Genomic DNA, 27,359 nt, shown 5'->3' with positions numbered 1-27,359 from the left:
GCTCCCGCCAGAGCAGCCTCCAGCTCCGCCTGGAGAGCGAGCGAGCAGCAGCCAGAGCGCGAGAGCCCAGGCGCGGCGGCGGCAGCGGCTGCGTTTGGATAGGGCGGGGGGGGGGGACCTCACTTTCCCTCTGCTCCTGCTCTTTCCCTCTGCTCCTGCTCTGCCCCACTTCAGCGGCCCCTGATGGGCGGCCCCTGGGAGACCCCCTCCCGGCTGCCTCCTTAGGGGACCCCCCACCCAGCGCGGGTGGGGGGCGGGCGCAGGGGTTGCGCGCCCCTGCGCCTTGCGCGCCCTGCCCTATGGAGAGGCGCCGGGCGCTTTGCTGCTGGTGGTGCCTGTCGCTGCTGCTGGCGGGGCAGCCGGCGGCCCGGGGGCACCCGCAGCCGTGCCACATCCTGGCACGGATCGGGCACACCGTGCGCCTGGGCGCCCTGCTTCCCCGCGCAGGCGAAGCCGAGAGCCGGGCGCGCAACGCCCTGGCCCGCGCCAGCCGCACGGCCACCTCCGCGCTGCCCTACAACCTCAGCCTGGAGGTGGTCCCCGGGGCGCCCCGGCAGAGGGACCCGGCCTCGCTGGCCCGCTGGCTGTGCCAGGCGCTGGTGGTGCGCGGAGTGGCCGCCGTGCTCGCCTTCCCCGCGTCCCGCAGGGAGCTGCTCCAGTTGGACTTCGCCGCCGCCTTCCTGGAGATCCCCTTCGTCAGCATCCGGGAGGAGGAAAAAGAGGAGGAGGAGGAGGAAGGCAGAGGGGGACAAAGTGCGAAGACCCCCATGCCCTTCAGGAGCCGGGTAAGGAGAAAAACACCCCCTCTTTTTCATTTAAAAAAATCCTCCCCGATGGAGAGCCTCCTAGGGCAAGAGCAGTCTACCAGCCCACGAGCAAGCAGGCTACAGATTGACTTAGGCAGGGCTTTTTTCCAGCTGGAACTCACCAGAAACCTCTCATGTGGGCACCATGAGCATAGCAAGGATTTATGTTGTGGGGTCAGGTTTTATGTTTCGTAGGCAGAACCCAGCTCTGCAAAACAATTGATCTGTTAGTTAAGTATTTGTACTTATTTACTTGATTTAGGGGGGTGCAGCTGCCCCCTGCCACCCTTGGCTACCCCCCCCCATTGCCATTATAAGAGAACAAGGGAGGTGTTCATGGTGAGTTCTGGTGCTTCTTTCTCTATAAAAATAGCACTGGATTTAGGGATCATAGAATCGCAGAGCTGGAAGGGACCTCAAGGGTCATCTAGTCCAACCCCCTGCAGTGCAGGAATCCTGCCCACAGCCGTCCTGGGCTCAAATAACAGACCTTCTGGTTGGGTTCCTTAAGTGATGGACCTGGAAGGGATTCTGTGGGTCATGTGGTGTAGTGCCCACCCTGCTGTGCAGAAATCGCAGCTTTGATTAGTTATGTGGTTGAACCTCCACATTCAAGGGCAGTCTACCTTGGAGAGGCTTTGGGGACAGGTAGCTAAATGAGGCTATCATTGCCCTTCAGGAGGAAGGAGGAAGGCAGCCCTCCCTGTTAGAGAGCCTTCTCACAGGATTCTGCTCACAGAATGATAGAATTGTAGAGTTGGAGGGAACCTCAAGGCCACCCCTTGCAGTGCAAGGATCACAGCTTTGAATGGTTGGTGTCTAGGAACATCCACAGTCAGGAACAGTCTATCTTGGAGTCACCCAGGCAGCGCACAGGCTAAACGTGGCTATTACTTTAAAATATTTCTCCACCCATCATAAGCAAAGTCCACAGTAGGTTGCAGCTTCATTACGAACGGTAATAACGTAATATGATCTATTATTTTTTATTGTCCTGAAATACTTGTTATTCTTATTACTTGCATAACTCATTAATACTGCTGTGATTGTGGCCGTCGTACCATTTTATAATGCAGTATTGTGTTCTTTTCTCATAATTCAAGAGTTATTATTACTTACATAACTTATTAATACAACTGTGCTGTATTAATTGTATGTAAGGCTTCACATAGGATCATAGAACTGTAGAATTCAAAGGGACCTCATGGGAATCTGCAATACAGGAATCATATCCACGCACAATTAAGTCCCACCTGAGGCCATGGGGCTTACTCCTGAGTAAGCAGGTAAAGGATTGCAGCCCAAGTGGCTGCTATGTCAAGGGTCAATCTTACCTGAGGGTCCTGGACGCAGGGGGAGAAAGGGCAAGGAATGTCTGCAGCTATTAGCTATGATTAATAATCCTTTTATTGCTCCGATCCCTGAGCTTCCATGTTTGGGAGAAGTCAACCTCTGAGCACCAGAGGCTGGCAAAAGGCAGCAGAGCAGGCGGTCCCTGAGTTGCGAGTACACCTGGCGAACTTCCATTGCAGGGGCAGTCTACCTCGGCTGGAGAGAAAGGACCGGGCTGTGAGCCTCCTCCTCCTCCATCATCAGTGTTGCCAGCTGCCTTTTCGGTCCTTCTTCCCCTCAAGAGGTCGGCTGCATCTGAAGCTGGAAGCTTAAGGCAAATATGTCGATCGCAAATGCCCATTTTGCACCCATGCTAAGAGGGAGGTTGTGAGTGGATAATAAGTGATCAAGGATAATCAGGGAAGGATATCCCTTTCCCTGGTTGGCTGGACTAGATGAGGACCTCAATTGGTACTTCTTCCTGAAGTGAACAGAAATATATATTCTAATAATGATGATGATGATGATGTACCCAAGGGTCATCTAGTCCAGCAATGCAGGAATAAAAAATAACAACAGCCCTGTAAGTTCATTGCTTCTGCCCTTAAAAGGTTCTGTCAGCACCTTATTAGCCTTTGCATGGCAGGGGGTTGGACTGGATGACCTTTGTGGGTCCCTTCCAACTCTATCATGAAACTGAGCCTCTCCATATAGACATAGTCTACCTTTGAGCACCAGCCGCCGGGGACTAGGAAGGCAGCATCGCCTTTATTCCATGTTGGTGTCCTTTCTGAGGACACGGATCTGGCTCCTGTTTAGAAGCAGGATGTGGTCCTTTTGCCCCAATCCCAGCAAGGCCACCCCCACCCCGCCCTGTTCTTATTTTAGAGCAAAAGCCTCTGCATCCAGGTGCTACGGACAAAGAATTAGTGGGCGTCCATTTTGCACCCCACTGTTGGAGACAGGAAACTGGGGTGGGTAAAACCCTTCTGTTTCGGGGAACACACACACACTGAACTTTTCCTTTCCCACACCTGTTCAGTTTGAACCCAATGTTATCCCTACTCAGAGTAGACGTACTGAAATGAAAGACACTGCTTACTCAAGATGATCAGTCCCAGTAAATGAGGCACAACCCAACAGGGTGGGTTTTTAAATTGAGGGGGACGATGACTGTCATTAGGCTTTTCGGCTCTCAGCCCAGGACCGTCGGCCTGCCTGCTGGCTTTTAATGCCGGTGATTGATGCAAGAGGCGTCCGATCGCCCCGCTCTGGAATAAACAGGCGCAGCTGAGCAGTTGTTCAAAAAAGAACGAAGCCTGTCGATGGGATGTCATGCTCAGACAGGCTCTGGGCCCGGGGCCTCGTTTGTGGCTCATAAATCAAGATAGGAAAACAGAGGGGTGTGCAGGTGTAATCCTGCCATGGTCCTCTGCCAATTCATGCTGGGAGTCAGTAATCCTCCCATTGAGCTGGTCTGTTTTACAGCTATAGATATAGATACCGGAAGATTCACTGGATAGCTCAGCTGGTTACAGCACGGTGCTGAGAACGCCAAGGTTGCAGGTTCGATCCCCATACGGGGCAGCTGCATTGCAGCGGGTTGGACTAGATGACCCTCAGGGTCCCTTCCGACTCCACGAGTCTGTGATTCTACCTAGATATCCTTCCTCCACACATATGAGCCCATGCTACTGCATTCAGGTGGCCCAAAGCCACCAGGAACCCCATCTGTGCCAGGCTCTTGGCCGTTCTGCATTTAATTTTGTTTCTTAATGGGAAGGGATTTGGTAGCTCTCGGCCTGGGAAGTTGATTTATATCAGAGGAGACGGTCTAGCTCAGGGCTGCTGACTCTCTGGGGGTCTCTGGCTGGGAGGGGGTCTCTCTGGAGACGCCTCAAACCTGGGACTTTGTGTGTGTGCAAAGCAGGGGACTTCACTGCTGAGCTGTGGGGCCTTTGCCCCCTAAAATGAAAAGATGTTGGTCCTCAAGATTCTGGTTTGAACAGGGTTACCAGAAGCTCAGATCCTTTGGCCCATCAACATTAGTGTTACCTGCACTAACTGGCAGTCTTTCAGGAAAAGAGAGGCACCCAAGGTCGCCCAGTAAGCTTTGTTGACAGAAGGCAATTCGAACCCAGCACACTCTGCTTCTTCCTCCACCACGCTACCCATTGCACCCCACCACCCCTGAGAGCTGAGAAGCGGCAGCTTTGCTACCACATAGCTCAGTCTGTAGAGCATGAGGCTCTTAATCTCAGGGTTGTGGGTTCGAGTCCCACATTGGGCGAATGATTCCTGCACTGCAGGGTGTTGGACTTGGGGGTCCCACCCACCTCTACAATTCTGCAGTTCTATGTTCTTCATACCCTGGGTCAAAACAGATACCCCCTCCCCCTGGCAAGCAGGCCTAGTGCAAAGACTCTGCCCCTTGTTTTCCCAGCAGATGACAGCAAAAAAAAATCGGTCATTATTATTTTTTGCAAAACTCAGAGGGAGTCCCCCCAACTCTCCTTGAATGCATGGGGAATGCAATTGCAGTGGGGATAGGGGAAGAAATTGCTAATCAATATGTGCTGGGGCACCGGGAGCTTGTCACAGCAGCAGCCGTCTGTTGCAGTTTCTAGGGACAGCAACACCCCAACAATGCCTGTTGGATTTGGGGAGCAGAAGATAGCCAAATCAGGTGCAAAGATTGGGGTGGAATCTGGTTCCAGCTTTAGAAGGAGTTGGTTGTTTTGTGACACCAAACAAGCTCAGGTCTCCTTCTCCGTCTTTGCCACTCAAGGCTGCTGTTTGGAAAAATCCAGGAATTATTCCAAGATGATAAATAGTAATATCCTCCCAAGGTCTTGCCAAGATCTGGGGGCAAAGGGAGGGATTTGATTTGATTTGATTTGATTCTTTCTTTTCTGTTGTTTCCCCTCCTTTCCATTGCGCTGTCTTGTCGCCAGGACATTAGTGATCTCCGAGAATTCCTTCCTCGTCGCTGGTTTCCTTTGGTCCAATTCCCCGCAGCCAATATAGGCAATCTGTATTTTGCTCACAGGTTCTCGATGGGGGAAGGAGGGAGAAAAAAACCAATTCCCTCTCGGCGCAGAAGCAAAAGGCTCGATTTTAAACAGGTTTCCAAATAACCTGAAGAAGAAAAGCGCAGCCTCTTTCAAACATCACATTTTCAGACCTGTGAGGTGCATGATTCCCAGGGGCTGAAAGCAGAAAGGTGCGCTCTTGTGGCATTTAAGCACATAAGAAGTCCAGCTTCCTATCTCCACAGCAGCCAGTCAGATGCCTCAAAGGGAAGCCCATAAGCATAATAATAATAATAATAATAATAATAATAATAATAATAATAATAATTTTATTATTTATACTCCACCCATCTGGCTGGATTCCAGCCACTCTAGGCAACTTCCGACACATAATACCAAACATTAAAAGCTTCCCCATACAGGGCCTGCTTCAGATGTCTTCCAAAAGTCATTTGTTTATCTCTTTGACATCTGATGGGAGGGCATTCCACAGGGTGGGCGCCACCACCGAGAAGGCCCTCTGCTTGGTTCCTTGCAACTTCACTTCTCACAGTGTGGGAACTGCCAAAACGCCCTCAGAGCTGGACCTCCATGTTTGGGCTGGATGATGGGTATCCTTCAGGTATCCTGGGCCTTTGAGGCCATTGAGGGCTTTCAAGGTCAGCCCCAACACTTTGAATTGTGCTCGGAAACGTACTGGGAGCCAATGTAGGTCTTGCAGGACTGGTGTTCTATGGTCCCAGTCACCAGCCTGGCTGCCGCATTCTGAATTAGTTGTCATTTTGGAGTCACCTTCCAAGATGGCCCCACAGAGAGTGCCTTGCAGTAGTCCAAGCGGGAGAAAACCAGAGCATGGACCACTGGTGAGACAGGGTGCAAGCAGGGAGGGTCTCAGATGGAGCTGGCAGACAGCCGCCCTGGATTCAGAACTGACCTGTGCCTCCATGGACAGCGGTGAGTCCAAAATGGCCCCCAGGCTGCACAGCTGGTCCTTCAGGGGCACAGTGACCCCATTCAGGACCAGGGAGTCCCCCAGCCCCGCCCACCCCTTGTCCCCCACAAAACGACACTTGTATCTTGTCAGGATTTAACCCCAATATGTTAGCTGCCATCCACGTGAGAGCAATAATCTTCTCCCACACTTGTTTACCACTGTTCTAAGGTAGACGTGTTCTAAGGGACGCGGGTGGTGCTGTGGGTTAAACCACAGAGCCTAGGACCTGCTGATCAGAAGGTCGCCGGTTCAAATCCCCGCGATGGGGTGAGCTCCCATTGCTCAGTCCCTGCTCCTGCCAACCTAGCAGTTTGAAAAAACGTCAAAGGGCAAGTAGATAAATAGGTACCGCTATGGCGGGAAGGTAAACGACATTTCCATGCGCTGCTGTGGTTCGCCAGAAGCGGCTTAGTCCTGCTGGCCACATGACCCAGAAGCTGTACGCCGGCTCCCTTGGCCAATAAAGCGAGATGAGCACTGCAGACCCCATAGTCGGTCACGACTGGACCTAACGGTCAGGGGTCCCTTTACCTTTACCTTAAGGTACACTAGCTCTGTTCATGCAGGCTCCACTGAGGAATCATAAGAAACTCTGAAGAGCCCTGTAGTGGGATCAGGCCAATGGGCCACTTAAGTCCAGCCTCCCGTCCTCACAGAGGCTGACCAGATACCCCAAATGGGAAGCCCCCCCCCCACAAGCAAGACCTGAGTGCAACAGCCACTCTCCCCAGTTACCACTCCCAGCAGCTTGTGCTCAGAGATACTGGATGCTGGAGGCAGAACATTTGGCCATCAATAAGTTCTTGCAAAGCCCAATTTGCACGGCAGGTTTAGCAGTGGTGTTGTAAATTCCCCAAGATCTTTAGAACCGTCCACCCTGCCTTCTTTGCCTCGCTCTTTAGAACGCAACAGCCATTTCTTTGACGTTGCCACACACCCATCCGTCAAGAAGCCCAGCAGGTGTTGTTCCAGCTAAAAAACAAATTTTTAAAAAAATACATTTGGCAACTTTTCCGGAGGTTTTTTTTTTACCTTGACATCGCTCCCTTCTGCTGTGAAAAATAGCCTCGTTATGGAGCAGATAAGTTCTGGATCCAAGGTAAAGTGACACCGTAGATCTCTCTCCTGCAACAAATGAAAGATGAGTCAACACGGTCATCGCTTGGCAAGGCGAGGTCTCCCATCTGCAGAGGAGAGAGGGAAGGAGTTGGGCTGAAATAGAGGTGGTTCAGGGCTGAGCACGGTTTATGGTGCAACACGGGGAAAGTTAACCTCCCCTTGGCCTGTAGATTTCTCCATGCCTGTTCTTTGAAGGGGCACTTTCTCTCTCCAAATGGAGGAGTTCTTCCATCTCTCAGGCTTTGTTTGGCCCTGATAAAGCCACACAACAGAGGCAATATAGAACGGTAGAGTTGGAAGGGATCCTGAGGCTCATCTAATCCAACCCCCAGGAATGCAGAAAAATGCTGGCATATTATTTATACCCTGCTCCTCTGACTGGGTTGGCCCAGCCACTCTGGGTGGCTTCCAACATACAGGATACGAATGGGATCCGTTCCGGAGCCCCGTTCACATACTGAAGCGAATGCAACTCACGTCTGCGCATGCGCAGGTCGTGATTCGCCGCTTCCGCGCATGTGCGTGACGTCATTTTGACCGTCTGCAAACGTACGAGCAGCGAAACCCAGAAGTAACGCATTCCGTTACTTCTGGGTCACAGCAGAGCGCAACCCGAAAGTGCTCAACCTGAAGCATATTTAACCCGAGGTATGACTGTGCAGTCATACCTCAGGTTACAGACACTTCAAGTTGCGTTTTTTCAGGTTACAGACCCGCCGAAACCCGGAAGTACCGGAACAGGTTACGTGCATGTGCACAGATGTGCTGCTGCAGGTTGCAAACGCTGTGGGTTGTGAATGTGCATCCCGCACGTAATATACAGCGTCCACTGTATATTAAAACATGAAACATTTTTAAAAGCTTTCCTATCCAGGGCTGCTTTCAGATGTCTTCTAAAGGTTGTTTAGTTAACTCATCTCCTTGGCTCTGGGGTTGCATTTCTCCATACCTTCCAACATTTTCCCCATGGAAATGGGGACTTCCTAAGGAAAAGCGGGACATTCTGGGGTGAAATCAGAACCTGGGACAGCTTCTGTAAATCTTGGAAAATAGAGACACTTGGAGGGTCTGGCCTTGAGGAGAGGGGCAGATCCGTCCCTCCTCTTGTGAGAGTCATTCATTGAGAGCTTTGGAAACCACCAGTTGACAATGAGGGGCCCACAATTAAAGCCAGATCGCTGTGTCAATCTGCATCCATTTGCCTCAAATTGTCACCTTGTCCTCCCCGCCATTTCACTCTTTGCTAAATAAAAGCAGCCAGAGCCTGTCAGCAGAGAGGAAAATGTTTGCCCAGGGTGACCCCTGGGGTCCCGCTGAGTCTCTCCAAAAAGATAACCGGCTTCCATTAGTAAATAATTGCTTTGCCCACTTACGATCTCAAGGACATCCATTGCAGAGGACTCCCCAAAGCCTCATTCTCAGCAGGGCTGGAGTTGTAGACATATATTTATGGGGCAGCAGCGGAGTGGGGTTTGGGGAGGGGACAGGAGATAGGGGCTTTCCTCTGCCAGGGCATTCCTGGTGATCTTTATCAGCTGCGAGGCAAGAAGGGTTATGATAATTTCACGATCCCCCCTTGAGATTTTGCCATGGCCAATTAGTCACTGCTCCCATCACTGCTGCTGGAAAGTGTGTCATTTGGGGAGGGGGAGAGACCGACTCCATAGGCAGCGCAAGGAGAAACTTTCTGGGAGTCTGGCTCACTTTCGAAATTTGGGGATCGGGGGCTCATCCGCGCTGCACTTTGATAATTTTAGACCCCAGATTAGGCAGCCTTATGGCGGGGGCTCATTGGATCAGAGGAGGTGGTGGAGTGGTCTGATGTGGCCCTCAAGACTCTCCCCCCCCCCCAGCCTCAGGGCTTTCCCCAAGCCACACCCCCTCTCCACGGGCCATGCCCCTCACCAGTCCTGCTTTAGTGCTTTTGGCAGCCTGGAAATGTGTCCTTGAGCTCCAACATTTCTCTGATGAAAAGAGGGATGTCCTATTCCATCACCACCACCATCATTTTATTATTTATACCCAACTCATCTGACTGGCAATATTTCAATAGGACCTCCATGGCCAGTCAGCACCTACCTTTGAATATGAGGTCCCATTGGTTTGTGCCATTCCCAAATGTTTCCTTTTCCTACAGAGACGGGCACCAACAACTCCTATTTGTGTGGTGTCATCTTGCAAACCTCCGCCAGGGCTTCCATCCAGCCCACAAATCTCTCTTGCAGCAGAGTTGCCACCCGGAGTCCGGAGCCTGAGTTAACTTTGGAAAAGCTGCCTGGGCACTTTCCGTTTTCCTCCTGCTTCCTGTCCAAAGCGATATAAATGATGGTTGAACTCGGAGAGGAGGCTTTTATTGTGCTGTATTTCCTCTGTCTCCAGACAGTCTATTAGAAAGTTCTGGACATGGGCAGCTGGGGCCGGTGATTCTCCTTGGGACTTGGCTGAAACAGCAAAGTCGGACGAAGGAGGAGATCTGGTGGGCTGGACAGCCCTGTTTTAAAGCCAGGATACCTCTGTCAGTAGAGCATAAGACTTTCAATCTCAGGGTCATGGGTTTGAGCCCCATGTTGGGCAAAAGTCGATTTGAATAGATGGCCCTCATGGCTCCTTACAACTTTACAATTCTATGAGGAACAAAAATGAATTTACAAGGGATGGAGAAACACCTCTGTTCAGAAGAGACATTGCCTCAATATTTGCTGCCGCATGCAAGAGACAAAGGAACACCTCTATTTTAAAAAGAGCAATTCTCCGGGAGGTGGAAGAATGCCTCTGTTTCGAACATGGTTTCCCAAATTTGGGTCCCCAGCTGTTGTTGGACTACAACTCCCATCATCCCTAGCTAGCAGGTATGGTGGGAATTGTAGTCCAAAAACAGCCGGAGACCCCAATTTGGGAAAACTCTGATTCAGAAGAGGCATTCTCTCCTAAGAGACACAGAGCACTTTTCCAACCAGGCCTCTGCAGACCGAATGAGCTGTGTGCATCAAACAGAATTAGGATCTCCTGCTCAGTCACTATTTCGTTCCAGTTTCCGATTGCAGGGGGCTAATGGTTTTGTGCGTGTGGCTCTGTGGAACTCCCTGCCTCTTGAGAGCAAGCAGGCACCATAGAAACCCTGCAATAATCCCTGCGCTCTTTTCAGATCTATTTGCTTAGCTAGCAACCGACATTTCACATGTGATGATGGTCTTCATCGGACGTGGTTACCGTTTCCAATTCCCTCACCCACCCACCTCAATTTCCTGCATCACCCACAAACACGGGCACATTTTCTTCAGTGTATTTCATTGTGTTCATCAATCACTTCCCATTAAAGCATCCCAAAGTGATAAACACTTTTTTTATTAAGAAAAACAGTAATGAAAACATCAATAAGTGTGGCTCAAGGCGCCCTGTGGAGACGACCTTGACGTGATCGTACCAGCTCTGGGCTGGCGATTCGTCTTTCTGAGCATTGCTCCTCTTCCACCCCCAGTGCTCAACAACGCATGTGCGCATGAGGGAAGGCGTCCTGAACCAATCGTGCATGCTCTCACGCCTCGTGCTGGAATCATGCTTTATTTTTATTTATTTTTAGGGGGGCGGCTGTAGCTTGGCGTTCCGAGTCAGTATTAGGCAGCTCAATTTGCTCCAGTTTGAAAATCAGAATGATGAGGTCCGGAACCTTGACTTGGTGTGTAAAAGAAGGGTTGTGAGTCGCTGGCACAGAGCGCATGCCAGTCTTGTAGAACGTCCCAGAGCAACATGGGACTTGGGTGGGGTGAGGAGATGAGACCCAGTGCCAGAGCGCTTGCTTGGCATGCAGAAGGTTTAACTCCAGTGGCATCTTCAGGTAGGGCTGGGAGATTCCCCTAATTCTGACACCCTGGAGGGCTGTTGCATACCCTCCAAAATTTCTCCAGTGAAAATAAAGGTAAAGGGACCCCTGACCATTAGGTCCAGTCGTGACCAACTCTGGGGTTGCGGCGCTCATCTATCTTTATTGGTCATGGCAGCCGGCGTACAGCTTCCGGGTCATGTGGCCAGCATGACCGAACCACTTCTGGAGAACCAGAACAGCGCACGGAAACACCGTTTACCTTCCCACCGGAGTGGTACCTATTTATCTACAAGCCCTTTGATGTGCTTTTGAACTGCTAGGTGGGCAGGAGCAGGGACCGAGCAACGGGAGCTCACCCCGTTGCGGGGATTCGAACCGCCAACTTTCTGATCAGCAAGCCTTAGGCTCTAGGGATGTCCTATTCCATCATAACAACAACAACTTTCTTATTTATATCGTGCCCAGCCAACTGGGTTGGCCCAGCCCCTTTGGGCGGCTTCCAACATATATAAAAATACAATAAAACATTAAACATTAAAAAACTTCCCTATCCAGGGCGGTCGTCAGGGCTGTATTCTAAAGCTTGTATAGTGACTTATCTCCTTTGCTCGGGGGTTGCATAACTCCATACCCACCAACATTTCTCCTATGAAAATAGGGACGTCCAATAGTAAAGTAGGACGTTCCGGGATCAAATCAGAAACCGGATGGCTTCTGTAAGTCTTGGCCTTTTCTGGGGAAATAGGGACACTTGTAGGATCTGCATAGATCAGTGGTTCTCAAAGGCTGTGGCAGGGTGACTCTTGCGGTCCCTTCCAACTCGACAATTCTGTGATTCTCTGTTCCTATGTAACTGCATTGTTTTATACTTTCTGGGTGCCCCATGATTATATGATAAATTAGTGGTGTTCTGTGTTATAAATCAAATACTGCTCGGAACTGTATTATTATTATTATTATTATTATTATTATTATTATTATTATTATTATTTTATTTATACCCAGCCCATCTGGCTGGGTTTCCCCAGCCATTCTGGGCAGCTTCCAACAAAAGATTAAAAATACATTAAAACATCAGTCATTAAAAACTTCCCAAAACAGGGCTGCCTTCAGATGTCTTCTAAACACCAGATAGTTGTTTATTTCTTCGACATCAGATGGGAGGACGTTCCACAGTGTTTTGTATTTGTTTGTATTTATTTTCCAATGCTGCAAATTTTTATTTTCAAAGTGTCGCCCGGAGAAGAAAAGTTTGAGAACTGCTGGTGTGGATAATACTGAGCTAGATGAGGAAGATTCATAGAATCCTAGAGCTGGAAGGGACCACGGGGGTCATCTAGTCCAACCCCCCTGCAATGCTGGGATATTTTGCCCTACGTGGGCCTTGAACCCACAACCCTGAGTCTCTTGCTCTACCGACTGAGGAGAGGGCTACCTGTGGCTGCTAGCCAGGATGGCTATGCTCTGCACCCCCCATGGAGGCAGCGATGCCTCTGAACTCCAGTTGCTGTAAATGGCAGCAGGGAAGAGAGTTGGTCTTGTGTTCGAATCTTGCTTGCAGCCACTGTGAGAACAGCACGCTGGACTAGATGGTCTTGATCCAGAAGGGATCTTCAGATGTAAAGAGCCACCTGGTCCAGCAACCTTTTGCCCACATTCTGCAAGGCTCCCCCCCTTTCCCGATGAGAGGAGGGGGATTTCAAACATCCCACCCTCCTAAAAGTCCACCTCTCTTTTCCATCTCTGGCACAGGTGAGCTTAAACTCTGCTGACCTCTAGTGGCCGCCTGCCTCTTTGCTCTGCTTCCAACTGGGGGCTCACCTACGTATTATTATTATTATTATTATTATTATTATTATTAGCCACTCATCTGGCTGGGTTGTGCCAGCCACCAAAGAAGAATGGCAGCTGAAAAGAACATGTAGAATTGGCAAGTTTGATGTGCAAAATTAGAGATAAGAAAGAGACCGGTTTTTCAAGATGATAGGAAAATGCCTGCAGAATACTTAAAAACTCAGTGTAAAACATGTTAAAATGCAAGTAGAGTTTGAGTGAGAACAGCAGTGGGGGTTGAACTTTCCATTTTTCTTTTGTGATAAGGGCAAAGTCTATAGCAGGCATAGGCAAACTCAGCCCTCCAGATGTTTTGGGACTACAACTCCCATCATCCCTAGCTAACAGGACCAGTGGTCAGGGATGATGGGAATTGTAGTCCCAAACATCTGGAGGGCCGAGTTTGCCTATGCCTGGTCTATAGTAACTATAATATGGTGCATAAATTGAAATTCTGGGGAAACCCTGTAGGGAGGGATGGGAAGTCGCAGGTGGAATGACTGATTGCTAAACTTGAAATGATGTTGAATTGTTGAATTCTGTGTGTGTGTGTGTGTGTAATAAAAACCTATGAGACAGCTGTGGAATAGCCAGCTTCATATAACCAACATGCTTAAGTCTAATTAATGCATGATGGAGTTAGTATTTATTCATTTATTAGATTTTTATACCACCCTTATAAGATTTCAGGGCGGTTCACGGAATAAAATACAGGATAAAAACAAGTAAATAATTGAAACAAAACAGCAAAACAGTAAACCCCCCCTCTTCCTGTAGACACATTAAAAAGGCTGTAGAATATTAATCAGCCTGTAGAATATTAATCAGGTTATACAATTTTAATCACAATTTTAATTTTTGTTAGTGTTCCATGCTGGGTTGCCAGAACAGAACTGAACAGGCTTAGGATCCAGTCTAAGTCCCCCCCCTCTCTGGTCCAGAATGAACAAATTATGCCTGTATATATTTGACTGTCCCGGGACTGGGGATTTACAGCTGGCCAAACAGGAATCAGCCAGATGAGCTGGAGATCCACTGAATCCTAAGCTAGATCCCTGCAGATCTTGCCATAGAATCTCCCCTTAAGTGGGAAGTGGGATTTTGGGTTGGGTTTTTTATTATGCATTTTGCTTTTTTTTATCTTGTAATTTTCTGTTGCGAACCACCCCGAGATCTATGGATGAAAGGCGGTGTACAAATTTTATACATAAATAAATAATAATAAAAAAACAAAATTCCTTACTGGTTCCGTGAGACAAATACAGTACCACATTCTCCTGCATTGTTGCCGACTGCGATCCCAGCAGCAGACTTTTATTTTTTTATTTTAAATAAGCAATTCAACAACATTTCAAATTTATCAATCAGTCATTCCACCTGTGACTTCCCCTCCCTCCCTCCCTCCCTCCCTCCACGGTTCCCTCAAAAATTCAATTTATGCTGCAATGTCATAGTAACTCTAGACCTTCACCTAATCTCACTGTACTGTACAAACAAAAAGTCCACCCCCGCTGCTGTTCTCACTCAAATCCTATTTGCATTCTAACATTTTTTCAGTATTCTGCAAACATTTTCCAACCTTCTTTAAAACCGGTCTCTTTCTGATCTCTAATTTTGCACATCAAAACTTGCCGGTTCTCCATATTCCAGCTGCCATTCTTCTTTGGCAGGTACCTTGTGCCATTTTGGGGCGCATAATATTTGTGTTGCCGTGGTTGTGTAAAGAAATCAACAAATAACTCTCTTCCCTGCGGGCCCCCTTGTTTCTCTCAATATATTAGTTCCTTGACATATCATTTTCAACAGTAATTAAACATACTTTTACACCTTATTCAATTTTTTTGACTTCCATCAATCCTGTCTGAAAATTTTCCAGTCTAATCTCTTAGTATGCATTTCTTATCTTCCCTATTACAGTGGTACCTCGGGTTACATACGCTTCAGGTTACATACGCTTCAGGTTACAGCCTCCACTAACCCAGAAATAATACCTCGGGTTAAGAACTTTGCTTCAGGATGAGAACAGAAATCGCATGGTGGCGGCGGGAGGCCCCATTAGCTAAAGTGGTGCTTCAGGTTAAGAACAGTTTCAGGTTAAGAACGGACCTCCGGAACGAATTAAGTACTTAACCCGAGGTACCACTGTACATTTCAAACTCATAACCAGTATCTCTATCTTTTACAACTTGGTAACACTTCGTACATTTCTCCTTACGAAACTTCTTGTAGTCTTACTAGTGTAATTTGCTGATTACAGTTGCTCTTCAAATAATTCAACCCCCCACCCCTTGTTTCTCATCCTTCCCGGATCAGAACCCCTTCCACCTTCACATGGACCGGAGCAACGACTTTGAGACGCTCCTGGAGCTGCTGGCTAACATATTCCGCTCCAACAAATGGCGCGAGGTCACCTTGGTGCTGTGCCAGGCCTGGGACGTCCCTGCCTTTGTGGACCTGTGGAGCAGCTACGCCGAGCTGGAGAGGACGGCCGTGGTGGACCTGAGCTTCCTGGAGGAGACGGAGGCCGCCCGCCTCCTGCGCCGCCACTTGGAGGAATACCGGGAACTTCCCGGCCCCGCTCTGCTCTTTGGCTGCAATGCCCGCCACTCCCAGCTGGTCTTCCGGACAGCCAGGGACCTCGGGGTGCTCCAGGAGTTCCACTGGGTGCTGGGGCAGCCCCAGAATGTGGACGAGCTTCGGACGGAAGGGCTGCCCCTGGGGCTCTTAGCCTACGGGGAGGTGGGCAGGCCGTCCCTGGAGCAGTTCGTCCACGACGCAGTGGAGCTGGTTTCGAGGGCCATCTCCAGGGCCGTTTACGTCCGCCCGGACCTCGCCCTCATCCAGAACATGGTGAACTGCAACGACAAGCACACCGTCGCCTCTGAGTCCTCAGGGCGCTACCTCTCCCAGTGAGTAAGCCGGGGGTCCCAGAAATTTGTGGTAGCTAGGGGGAGGACAAAAAAGCATTTTAGAAGACCTGTGGCCAGTGCGAGTTCCCGTTCTCAGCAGACTGAGAAGGGGCACTCATCCAGAGGTGCAACAGGAAGGTGATTGAGCCTCATCTCTGCATGGGTTGGGTGATGCCTGACATAGAGGCAAGCCCAAAGCAGGGACCTGTCAAGAGATGTGACAGGCCAAGAATGGGGATTCTTCCAGAGATGCAACAGGCAGCCTCTCCTGTGGGCAGGTGGTTCCATTTCTTCTTTGCAGGGGCTGGGTGATCTGGTCTGGCAAGCCCTGACTCATACAGAGTTGCGACGGGCAGCTGCCTGTGAGGACTGGCAGCTGTGCTGTATCCCTGCAGTGGGAGAGAATGACTGATTCAATGATGCCCAGAATAGAGAGGGAGTCATGGAGGCTGAGTGATAGGAGTCAGGCCCAGATCCGCAGGCTCCTTTGGGAACCTGGGTGCTCCTCATCAGGAGGGGCTTGCACTCACTTCCTGTTAACCCCTGAGACAGTTTTAAGGCTCTGCTACTTCCACAAGTTAACATCCAACTATTGCAGCACGACCGACCAGGAATGTCATGCCCCTGCTCCCCTTTCTCTTGTGGCAGGTAGTTCCACAAGTTTACATATACAACCAGCGTATCTTACCAGGAACCCAGCCTCCTGCTTTCCTCTCTCTCTCTCTCTCCCTCCCTCCCTCTTTCTCTCGGTTCCAGGTTTTTAGCCAACACGTCCTTCCGCGGCCAGACGGGGGAGGTCTTCGTGCACAACACGTCCCGCGTCCACACAGATCGCCACTACAAAGTCTGGAGCCTCCTGAGGGACTCTGTGGGGCAGCCCACCTGGGTGACGGTGGGGACCTGGAAAGGGGGCGAGATGGAGGTGGAGGAGGGGATGTGGCCCCAGCACCTGCAGCGCAGGAACCAGGCAGAGGGGTTTTGCCGCATGAAACTGCGCGTGGTGACCTTGGTAGAGCACCCTTTCGTCTTCACTAGGGAGGTGTGTACGAACCAGAAAGCGCCTGCATTTATTCAAAAGCTTTTTTTTTTTTTTTTTTAAGGAATCTTGTTTACGTCAGGGGTAAGAGGTGTGGGTTAATGTGCATAACAGCCGGTCATTGTGCAACATTCCTCACAGCCTCTTGGACCTTATGCACAATGGCTGGGAAATGTACCAAAAGAAAAAAAGAATAAAGCAGTCAAGATACACGTGCTCCCCAAGGCCTGCTGGAAATTGTCTACATTACCAGGAAATGTGCAAAATCCCCTCTCCGTGGACAGGTTATGTGCACATTCTCTAGGAAGGCTGGTCAATGTGCAGAACGGCTGGCTGTTAACGCACATTAACCGCTCACAGAGGAGGATGTCCATCCAAGTCAGACTCAGAGGAGCTCCACTTTCTTAAATTGGTCATGCCCATTGATTTCAGTGGACCTACTCTGAGTACGACACAACCCACGAGTACAAGGAGACAGAGCCATCATTTTATTTTATTTTATTTTTAATTTAAAATTTTTAAAATACATTTTATTGATATTTTCCACACAACAGCAACAACACGAAAAATATCGAAAAATAAAAATACACAATACACAAAAACCAGCATACAAAAAAACAACAAATCCATATCTTACAAGTTAATAATATAAACACTAAAGAGAAAAACAAACATTGACTTCCACCAATCCCACAGCACCTCCTTTACCTCTCATTGTGTCTTCCTGTTTTCCTGATCTTCTCTATCCTAGCATCTAGCTATAGATCCCTCTTTCTTATCCTTTCACTTCACAAGGTTATTCCAGACTCAGCCAGATTTCTGTCCTCAAACCTTGGCTTTTAAGGTATTCATTTAGGCACCCCCATTCCCTTTTCACTTCACTTTTTGGTTTTTGTCTTCTTATACCTGTCAATTTGGCTAATTCTAAATATTCTGAAGAAGACAGAAGTGCCTGGCGTGCTCTGGTCCACAAAGAGTCGGCCACGACTAAACGACTAAACAACAACAACAATATTCTGAAAGCTTACATAACCATTCTCCCCATCATTTTAAGCCAAGCTTCCTTGTTGAGCTAGGGCAAGGGTTTTCAACCCGTGTTCTGTGGCACCCTGGGGTGCAGCGGGCATCACTGCCCTCTATTCCTCTTCCCTTCCCTCCCTCCTCTGATGCCCTCTTCTATCTCTGCCTCCCCAAGGCTTGCACAGCTGTTTGTTGCAGCAGCCCTGGCTACCACCTCCGCAGGCGAATGGTGCCTCTGGGTTTGGCCAGGGGGTGCTGGGTGCCAGGAGTTGAGGCAGCCTTGGAGTAAGCAAGCAAGCGGGTGAGGGAGCCCAGTCAGCCAGTTAGGAATGGATAGACAAGTGGGCAGCTGGGCAGCCAGGCACTATTCTGGCCTTTCTTGTGCTTGCTGCGTGCAAGGCCTGCCTGGGAGCTAAGTGCCCAGTGCTCATAAGAGGAGCTTTTCCGCCGTGCAGGCCTGGCAGTGCCCACTGCTGCCACTGCTGCCTCCCAAGTAATGTCAGGAGATCAGCCTACATTCGAGTAGGACCCTGGCAGAGACACATGCCTGACTGGCATGTTCCCTCCCTCCTGGTCAATCGTTCGGGAGCTTCATAAGCTTTCTTCAGCCCAAACATCACAGCGACCGATGCCAACAGACACCGGCACACTCAGGGATCCACAGAGTTTGCACACCTTGCGTGACAGACCTCGGCAACTCATCATTTTGGCTGCTTTATTTACATATAAACACACACGGAGCACTGCAACATGGCTCCCTCTCTCTCTAGCATCAGACAGCAAAGAGAAAAAGAACAAAAGACAACAGTCCCACTTCACGGAACACAGGAACACAAACATCCTGTCTCCATCACTTCCCACTCTGTGGAGTCAAAACATACACCGACAACAATCCCATGACTGCAATCAGGGAGCAGGAATTCTAACAGGTAAGGTGCTGGCCTCATGTTCACCTTTGGCCAGTCTCTGTTGAGCCACTTAGGCTGGGAGCATCCTCTTCCCAGGCTGCCCAGAGGACTCCCAAGGAGAGGAAAGAGGGGAGGCGGCTGAGGGAACACACAACAAGGGAGGGTGTCCAAAAAAGGATGAGAGGCTGCCAGCTCTGCAGGCAAGGGGGGACATAACTGGGCTCCTGAGGCCCACAAGGGTCCTACAGGAAGAAAGTTGTTGGTCAAGGGAGCCGTAGACTCAAAAAGGTTGAAAACCTCTGTCCTAGGGATAAGGAACACCTTGCAGCGAGGAGTTCCACCAGTTAACGCCACAGGGTCGAAAGCTGAAGGAGTAACTGAGCTTAGTGAGCAGGGGGAGTCAGTGGCAGAAGCGGAAGCAGGAGAGGAGGGAGGCCAGGAGGCAGAGATGTTGAAGAGTCACAGGTGTCTCCCCCTCCTGCTGCAAGAAGCTCCCCTCCCTCTTGTCTCCCAGGACCAGGAGGGGCATGAAAAGTGCAGAGGGGAGATTGGCTGCCTGCAGACGCAGTCTCCAATTGCTTGGGAGAAACCCTGGAGAGGAGGGGATTTAAATGGCTATGGGTGGCTTTCAGTCTTGGCAACTGATCCATGGCAAGACCTAGTGGGGGTGAACTGCTGTGCTCATCAGGCCTGTTGCTCCGCCAAGTCTGTGCAGATCGTGTTTTTGCTGGTAAAGAGTTAACTCCAACTTGCACAGTGTGATTTATTGCTGGCTGGCTCCTGACATCTAGGGGGGAGAGAGAGAGAGAGAGAGACTAAATTGTGGTTTATGCAGGTGGATGAAGAAGGCAACTGTCCTGCTGGCCAGCTGTGTCTGGACCCCCGAACCAACGACTCGGCCGTGCTGGACACCCTCTTTGACGAGCTCAACTCCGAGAACGGCTCGGTCCCCGCCGAGTACCGGAAATGCTGCTACGGCTACTGCATTGACCTCCTGGAGAAGTTGGCCGAGGACCTCCCCTTTGACTTTGACCTCTACATCGTGGGGGACGGGAAGTACGGGGCCTGGAAGAACGGCCGCTGGACAGGGCTGGTGGGGGACCTCCTGAGCGGGACGGCCCACATGGCCGTGACGTCCTTCAGCATCAACTCGGCCCGCAGCCAAGTGATCGACTTCACCAGCCCCTTCTTCTCCACCAGCCTGGGCATCCTAGTGAGGATCCGGGACACGGCCTCTCCCATTGGAGCCTTCATGTGGCCGCTGCACTGGACGATGTGGGTGGGCATCTTTGTGGCTCTCCACATGACCGCCCTGTTCCTCACCCTCTACGAGTGGAAGAGCCCCTACGGGATGACCCCCCACGGGCGCAACCGCATGAAGATCTTCTCCTACTCCTCGGCGCTCAACCTCTGCTACGCCATCCTCTTTGGGCGAACCGTCTCCAGCAAGACCCCCAAGTGTTGGACCGGACGCTTCCTGATGAACCTCTGGGCCATTTTCTGCCTCTTGGTCCTTTCCAGCTACACCGCCAACCTGGCTGCCGTGATGGTGGGAGAGAAGACCTTCGAGGAGCTGTCTGGGATTCACGACCCCAAGGTCAGTGCAGGGTTTGGTAACCTCTGAGTGCCGCCATCTGCTGGCCTTGCACTGCACTGCACTGCCTGCTGCACAGCGCCACATAGTGGCCCTTGCACGGCTCTGCCTGCTCCACAGCTCCACCTAGTGGCCCTTGCACGGCTCTGCCTGCTGCACAGCTCCACCTAGTGGCCCTTGCACGGCTCTGCCTGCTCCACAGCTCCACCTAGTGGCCCTTGCACGGCTCTGCCTGCTCCACAGCTCCACCTAGTGGCCCTTGCACGGCTCTGCCTGCTCCACAGCTCCACCTAGTGGCCCTTGCACGGCTCTGCTTGCTGCACAGCTCCACCTAGTGGCCCTTGCACAGCTCTGCCTGCTCCACAGCTCCACCTAGTGGCCCTTGCACGGCACAGCATCACCTGCACAGCTCCACCTAGTGGCCCTTGCAGGGCTCTGCTTGCTGCACAGCTCCACCTAGTGGCCCTTGCATGGCACTGCCTGCTCCACAGCTCCACCTAGTGGCCCTTGCACGGCTCTGCCTGCTCCACAGCTCCACCTAGTGGCCCTTGCACGGCACAGCATCACCTGCACAGCTCCACCTAGTGGCCCTTGCACGGCTCTGCCTGCTCCACAGCTCCACCTAGTGGCCCTTGCACAGCTCTGCCTGCTCCACAGCTCCACCTAGTGGCCCTTGCACGGCACAGCATCACCTGCACAGCTCCACCTACTGGCCCTTGCACGGCTCTGCCTGCTCCACAGCTCCACCTAGTGGCCCTTGCACGGCTCTGCCTGCTCCACAGCTCCACCTAGTGGCCCTTGCACGGCACAGCATCACCTGCACAGCTCCACCTACTGGCCCTTGCCGTTTATACAACTAATGCCGTAGTCTGGCTGTTGTTGCTCCCAGACCACAACTTTAGAGTTGGGAGGGACCCCAAGGGTCATCTAGTCCAACCCCATGCAATGCAGGAATCTCAAATTAAGATTTTAAGTCTGCTTGCTTCTATTTAAAAAAACCCCCACCATGTGGTCCCTGTTTTGCTTTTGGGCAGCTGCACCATCCGTCACAAGGATTCCGATTTGGGACTGTCTGGGAGAGCAGTGCGGAGGAATATATCAAGAAGAGTTTCCCAGACATGCACGAATACATGCGGCGGCTGAGTGTCCCCACGACCCCCGCAGGCATCAAAATGCTCAAGTGAGTTGGGGGTGGAGGGGGTGGGAAAACTCGGTTCAGTTTCCATTTGAAGGGAGACTGACCAAATCAACACTCCCCCCCCCCCGAAATATGCAAGCCAAAGCAAACCCATCTTTTGAAATTGTGCTGCCAGCACAGCCAGGAGAGGTACCATTGGAAAGGTAAAAGAGATACATGAGCGTAGCCCCCTTCTGTAATCAAGTACATAAATAACAATACTTAACTAAAAGCAGAAATTGTAGAAGGGTTATGACAGATTTTTCTGAGCACTTGGGGTCAAAAGAAAGTAATTTGAAACAACGGTTGTGGAGACATTTCATTCCGAATCTGCTAGACAAAGCCAGATAAAGAATAATGAGTTGGGTGTCCTTCCCCCCACGACATACAGTAAATCCTGGCTACGCCCATGGATAGATAGTGTATGGCGTGTATGGGGGTGTTAGGGGAGTGGTAATAATAATAATAATAATAATAATAATAATAATAATAATAATAATAATAATAATGGGACATGGGTGGCGCTGTGGTCTAAACCACAGAGCCTAGGACTTGCCGATCAGAAGGTCAGCGGTTCGAATCCCCGCGATGGGGTAAGCTCCCATTGCTCTGTCCCAGCTCCTGCCAACCTAGCAGTTTGAAAGCACATCAGAGTGCCAGTAGATAAATAGGTACCGCTCTGGAGGGAAGGTAAACGGTGTTTCCGTGTGCTGCTCTGGTTCGCCGGAAGCGGCTTAGTCATGCTGGCCACACAACCCAGAAAAACTGTCTGCGGACAAATGTCGGCTCCCTTGGCCAGTAAAGCGAGATGAGCACCGCAACCCCAGAGTCGTCTGCGACTAGACTTAACTGTCAGGGGTCCTTTACCTTTTAATAATAATAGTAGTAGTAATAATAATAATAATTGGACGAGACCAAGTGTGGGTCCAGGAGTCAAGAAGGCAGGTGCCTTCACTGTGCTCTTTTCAGCGCCTGCTAAAAACACGCCTGTTTAAAAAGGGGTTTCTGTACATGCTGTGGAGGAAAGGGAGGGGCAGACAGGGCTTGTCCACCTGGGAAGGGAGCCCATCTGGGAGAAGGAAAACTCTGACCCTGAGCCTCCCCTGCTTTGCGGGATATCTTCAGAAGAACAGGCCCAGCAGTAAATCCAACACAAATGCAGAGTGGAGTCCCTAAGGTGGTTGAATGGTGCCTTGCATGCCTCCTTCCGGCAACTCCTGCAGCCAGCAGGTAACCAAACCAACCCCTGTGTTGCAAAGAGAACGTCAACAATGTCTAGGGAACACGATGTGCATCTACATACGCAACGGACAACCTTTATAGAATTCCTTCAAACCATAACAAAATGAAATCTTTAGTCTCAAAGTCTCTGAAAATCTTTAAATGAATCGAGGTACCAGACTGTGTAGGATGAAAGACAAGCTGTGAAGCTTTGTGTATTCAACAAATATGATGTCCAACACTGAACAGTGATTCCGGATATTGACTACTGTTTCGCAGAATTCTTTGTCAGCGTGGTGGGAGGATATAGAATTGCTTCATAAACCCATCTTATTTCGAATGAATGTATGTAAATGAAAATATCAAATGCTGTGGAACAGTGCTCATGTAATAATGTAGTTACTTCTCATGTCTTCCTTGTTTTCCTTCGAACCCCATCAGCAAGGCCAAGAGGGGGTCTTGCTGCCTGGGCAGCCCAGGACCCCCAGACACATTGGCCAGGTTTGCCCCCCCAGGCAGGTCACTGCAACAATTTGACTTCACACCTGGAGGCACAGTCCATTGTCTCTCAAGACTGATGGAGGCCAACAATATATACTACTGTTTGTGCATCTGCTCTTTGCAATACCTTAGGTCTGAGCTATGCAACAATTCAGGTTTAGCAAAGGTCATGTCTTGCTGACCTGTCAAAGTTCTGTAGCAAAGGAATGGCTGCTTTGCTGAAGATGGAGCAACAGGGGCTCAGCGCCGTTTGCCATCATTTGTTTGGTGCTTAGCTCAGTTCTCTAAGGAGCTGGAAACATAGACTTGTAAAGTTGGAAGGGACCCCGAGGGTCATCTAGTTCAACCCCCTGAAATGGAGGTCAGTTGATCTGCAACAGAACTGGGTTATATGGTTCAAGGGCAATTCAGACTGGGCAATTCATACCTCTAATAATTTATGGTGTCTGCTTGCAAAACCTTCAGCGCTTCAGTCTTAGCTCTGTCTATCTGTTTTAATTAACTCGGGGTTTTGGGTCTCTCCTCATCAGGACCAACCCTCCGAAGCTGAACGCCTTCATCATGGACAAATCTCTGCTCGATTACGAGGTGTCCATCGACTCCGACTGCAAGCTCCTCACTGTCGGGAAACCCTTTGCGATCGAAGGTTTGAGGGGAAACGTCAAAGGACTTTATTTCATGGCTCCCCGAGCCCTGCTCATTTAGCGAGGAAGCGTAGCGGAAGGGTTTTGAGATGGAGAGAGAGGGGGGGGCGGGAGGGGGGCGATCGCAGTCCCAATCTCGCCGTAATGAAACTGGGTCACCTCAATCAATCTTTTAAGTGGGGCTGTTAAATATTAAAGTGCGGGAGATGAGAGATGCCTCTCCGGGGGTCAACTGTTTTCCTTGGGGGTAGGAGGCGGGAAGACGCAGCGACACAGTTGGCTCCTTTGGAGACTGCAGACTTCACATTCTCACCCCCCCCCCTTTGAGGGCCATGTGCTCTTCTGAGTGACCTATCGGGAATGTGGCTTTAAGTTTGAAAAAAAGGTTTGTAAGAACATTAGGAGAGCCTGCAGGATCAGACCAATGGTCTGTCTACTCCAGCATTATGGGAAGCGGAGAAGCAAGACTGTGGAGACGCGTAGAATGGTAGAGTTGGGAGGGTCCACCAAGGGTCATCTAGTCCAACCCCCTGAAATACTGGAATCACAGCCCCAACAGGTGGGCATCCAACCTCAAACTCTCCCACTCCGTGGTGCTGTGAGTTGAACTGAACCTGAATAGGTTCTAGAGTAAAGGTAAAGGTAAAGGGACCCCTGACCATTAGGTGCAGTCGCGGCCGACTCGGGTTGCAGCGCTCATCTCGTTTTATTGGCTGAGGGAGCCGGCGTACAGCTTCCGGGTCATGTGGCCAGCATGACTAAGGTCTGTCCGTAAAAGTTTGAATAATATTTTTTCAGGAGTGCTTCCAGTTGCTTGCTTCAAGCTTTGCAGTATTTAATATCTGCAACCAGGTCCTGCTTGCCAGCTTCCCTTTGGGGGCATTTGGGGGCCACACTGAGAACAGGAGGGCACCCCTTGGGTTTTATTAAGGTCTTATATATATATAATAGGTAAAGGTAAAGGGACCCCTGACCATTAGGTCCAGTCATGGCCGACTCTGGGGTTGCGGCGCTCATCTCACTTTACTGGCCGAGGGAGCCGGCGTACACCTTCTGGGTCATGTGGCCAGCAGGACTAAGCTGCTTCTGGCGAACCAGAGCAGCGCACGGAAACGCTGTTTACCTTCCCACCGGAGTGGTACCTATTTATCTACTTGCACTTTGCATGCTTTCGAACTGCTAGGTTGGCAGGAGCTGGAACAGAGCAACGGGGGCTCATCCCATCACGGGGATTCGAACCACCGACCTTCTGATCGGCAAGTCCTAGGCTCTGTGGTTTAACCCACAGCGCCACCCGTTGCCCTAGGTTCTAGAGTAGCCCCCATTAAATCAGTGGACTGAAGTGAGTCACCACCTTTTCATTTCAATAGGTTGCCTCTGAGTGGGACTCTCTACGTCTGCGAATTTCAAGGAGTCTTCTCTGAGTAGAACTCACAATCGGGTTTTTTGTGTGTGTGTGTTTGTGTGAAGTGTTTGTGTCTCGCACCTCTTTGTCCCTAGCATTTTGGGGGGTTCTACTGAGCTGTTCCCTGCAACTGAAGCTCCCTGCTCCTGCATGAAAATCGGTTTCATTTTTTGTTTCTTACTTCCTCTCCACGCTGGAATATTCTGCTTCCCCATCCCTCTGCCCCAGGAGCAGCCAGGGGTCTGCAGGGGGCGGCATTGCAAACTTTGCTGCAAATCCTCTTTGGGTTTATGGGGTGCGGAGGTGGAGGAGGGGAGCACCCAATACCCCCTAACGCTTTCGCTCCTTCTTGACATCCCTAATTATTTCCAGGCTGCCCTCGCTGGAGCATCATCTGAAATGCTTTTTGATCTCCCCGTTTCTCATTAGCTCTTCGGCAAACTGGGGAGACGAGCGGAATACAAATGAACCCATTATTTCTCTCTCTCTCTCGCACCCCCCCACACCACACTTGATTCCCACTCCCCAATAATTGATCCAGTTTCATCTGCCAGATTCATATTTTTTGAGAGAGGAGGGGTGGTTTTTTTGCCGGCGTGGTGAGGAGAAGATTATTTATTTCATTTTATAACGTACATCAAACAGAGAAAACAGGTGAAAATTGAAAGATGAAAACGATAGAATGAGTGCAGTTGCAGAGGGGTTCAAATAACAAAATCTAAGTTGAGAATGTAAGTTTTATCAGATTATCTATTTGCAAGGCTCATGATGCGGGCTGCCATGAAAATGATGCTTTATGTGGTATAAAGGAGTGCCAAATTGCATTAAAAGCGCCAGGAGGTTCCAGTCCTTGTCAAAATATCAAATTATGCGTAATTTTCTCCCTATTCCAGAGTGAGTGGTACCAAGTGGCCAGTGTAAGATTTGAGAGGTGTTTTCCATTGAGCGGCAACGACTGTCAAGAGGAGACTGATTGTTTTGACAATATATCGCCAAAAATATTCTGCGACTTTTAATTTTGAACAGCAAACAATAGCTTCTTTAGCAATGTTTAGTGTTTCTGCCAAGATTTAACTCCAGAAATCTTTTACCAGTGTGTACATTCCACCCTAAATGAGAGTTGACTGCCAGGGGATATTCTTGACCCCAAGGTGAAGTGATTGACAGGTCAGAGAATCTCCCCCCCCCCAACAAAGCAAAGCTGCAATTCTTCTTCTTCCCCAACTGTAGACTGTTTATAACATTAGTGTCTCATATTGAATATGAATGATCCGTGGAAAGAACTCTTATGAACTGAAAGCAGAGGCTCTGTATGTACTTTTGCAACCCAAGAAAAACTTTTAATAAAAACAATTTTTTAACAAAAGCGAGAATGGGTTTGGAAAAAATGGTTCTTATTAAAGATTTCCTTGGGTCACCTAAGTACATACAGTGTCTCTGCTTTCAGCTCATAGAGTTCTTTCCACGGATCAGTTACATTAAGGTGCAAAGTTGCATCAGCAACAATAGGAAGGTTGAATAGATTTGTCTTGTCGGTCCATATCGACTTATTTATCCATTCGCCCACCCACTAGGATATGGTAAATAAAACTGCCAGTACCCTAACAGCATTTATATCCATCTGTGGTCAGACTACATTTGTAGAATCATAGAATGGTAGACTTGGAAGGGGATCCCCAGGGTCATCTACTCCAACCCACTGCAATAAATAATAATAATAATAATAATGTAGCACCCTGCTTGTGGTTAACGCTTAGCTGGAATGAAATATTCAACGCAGCAATAGAGAAATTAAAATAGTAATTTATTTGTCAGACAAATAAATAAGAGGCACAGTGGTACATGGTTACCAAGCTCTGGCCTGGCCTCCTGCCATTCTGGCCAGCACTTATATTCCCTTAATCCAGCCCCCTTTGCTCCTCCTGTGGCTGCCTCTGTCCAATCAGCCTGGTTGAAATTCCTATTGGCTGTTTGGTAGAACCAATCACAAAAGATACACCCACAA

At 49.9% G+C, this 27,359-nt stretch overlaps 1 protein-coding gene across 2 annotated transcripts in view; it reads left to right on the top strand.

Moving 5' to 3' along the window:
• Positions 1–299: 299 nt before the first annotated feature.
• The window catches only part of GRIN3B (glutamate ionotropic receptor NMDA type subunit 3B), a gene marked incomplete at its 5' end in the record, with an annotated part of 46,273 nt that continues 19,213 nt past the window's right edge, over positions 300–27,359 (top strand). Inside the window, 6 exons of one of the 2 annotated variants that reach the window (XM_081846066.1) lie at positions 300–785; positions 15,253–15,848; positions 16,605–16,887; positions 19,648–20,409; positions 21,441–21,586; positions 23,836–23,951. In XM_081846066.1, coding sequence (XP_081702192.1) covers positions 300–785; positions 15,253–15,848; positions 16,605–16,887; positions 19,648–20,409; positions 21,441–21,586; positions 23,836–23,951 — 2,389 coding nt within the window. Of the gene's footprint in view, positions 786–1,684; positions 1,765–15,252; positions 15,849–16,604; positions 16,888–19,647; positions 20,410–21,440; positions 21,587–23,835; positions 23,952–27,359 lie in introns of those variants that run through there. The other variant, XM_081846067.1, reaches the window with a different exon arrangement.

Source organism: Podarcis erhardii (assembly GCF_964252035.2).
Source record: "Podarcis erhardii genome assembly, chromosome: 18".
Taxonomy (NCBI): Eukaryota; Metazoa; Chordata; class Lepidosauria; order Squamata; family Lacertidae; genus Podarcis; species Podarcis erhardii.
The sequence above is the reverse complement of the archived record's forward strand: the minus strand, read 5'-3'. Positions and strand labels throughout refer to the sequence as shown.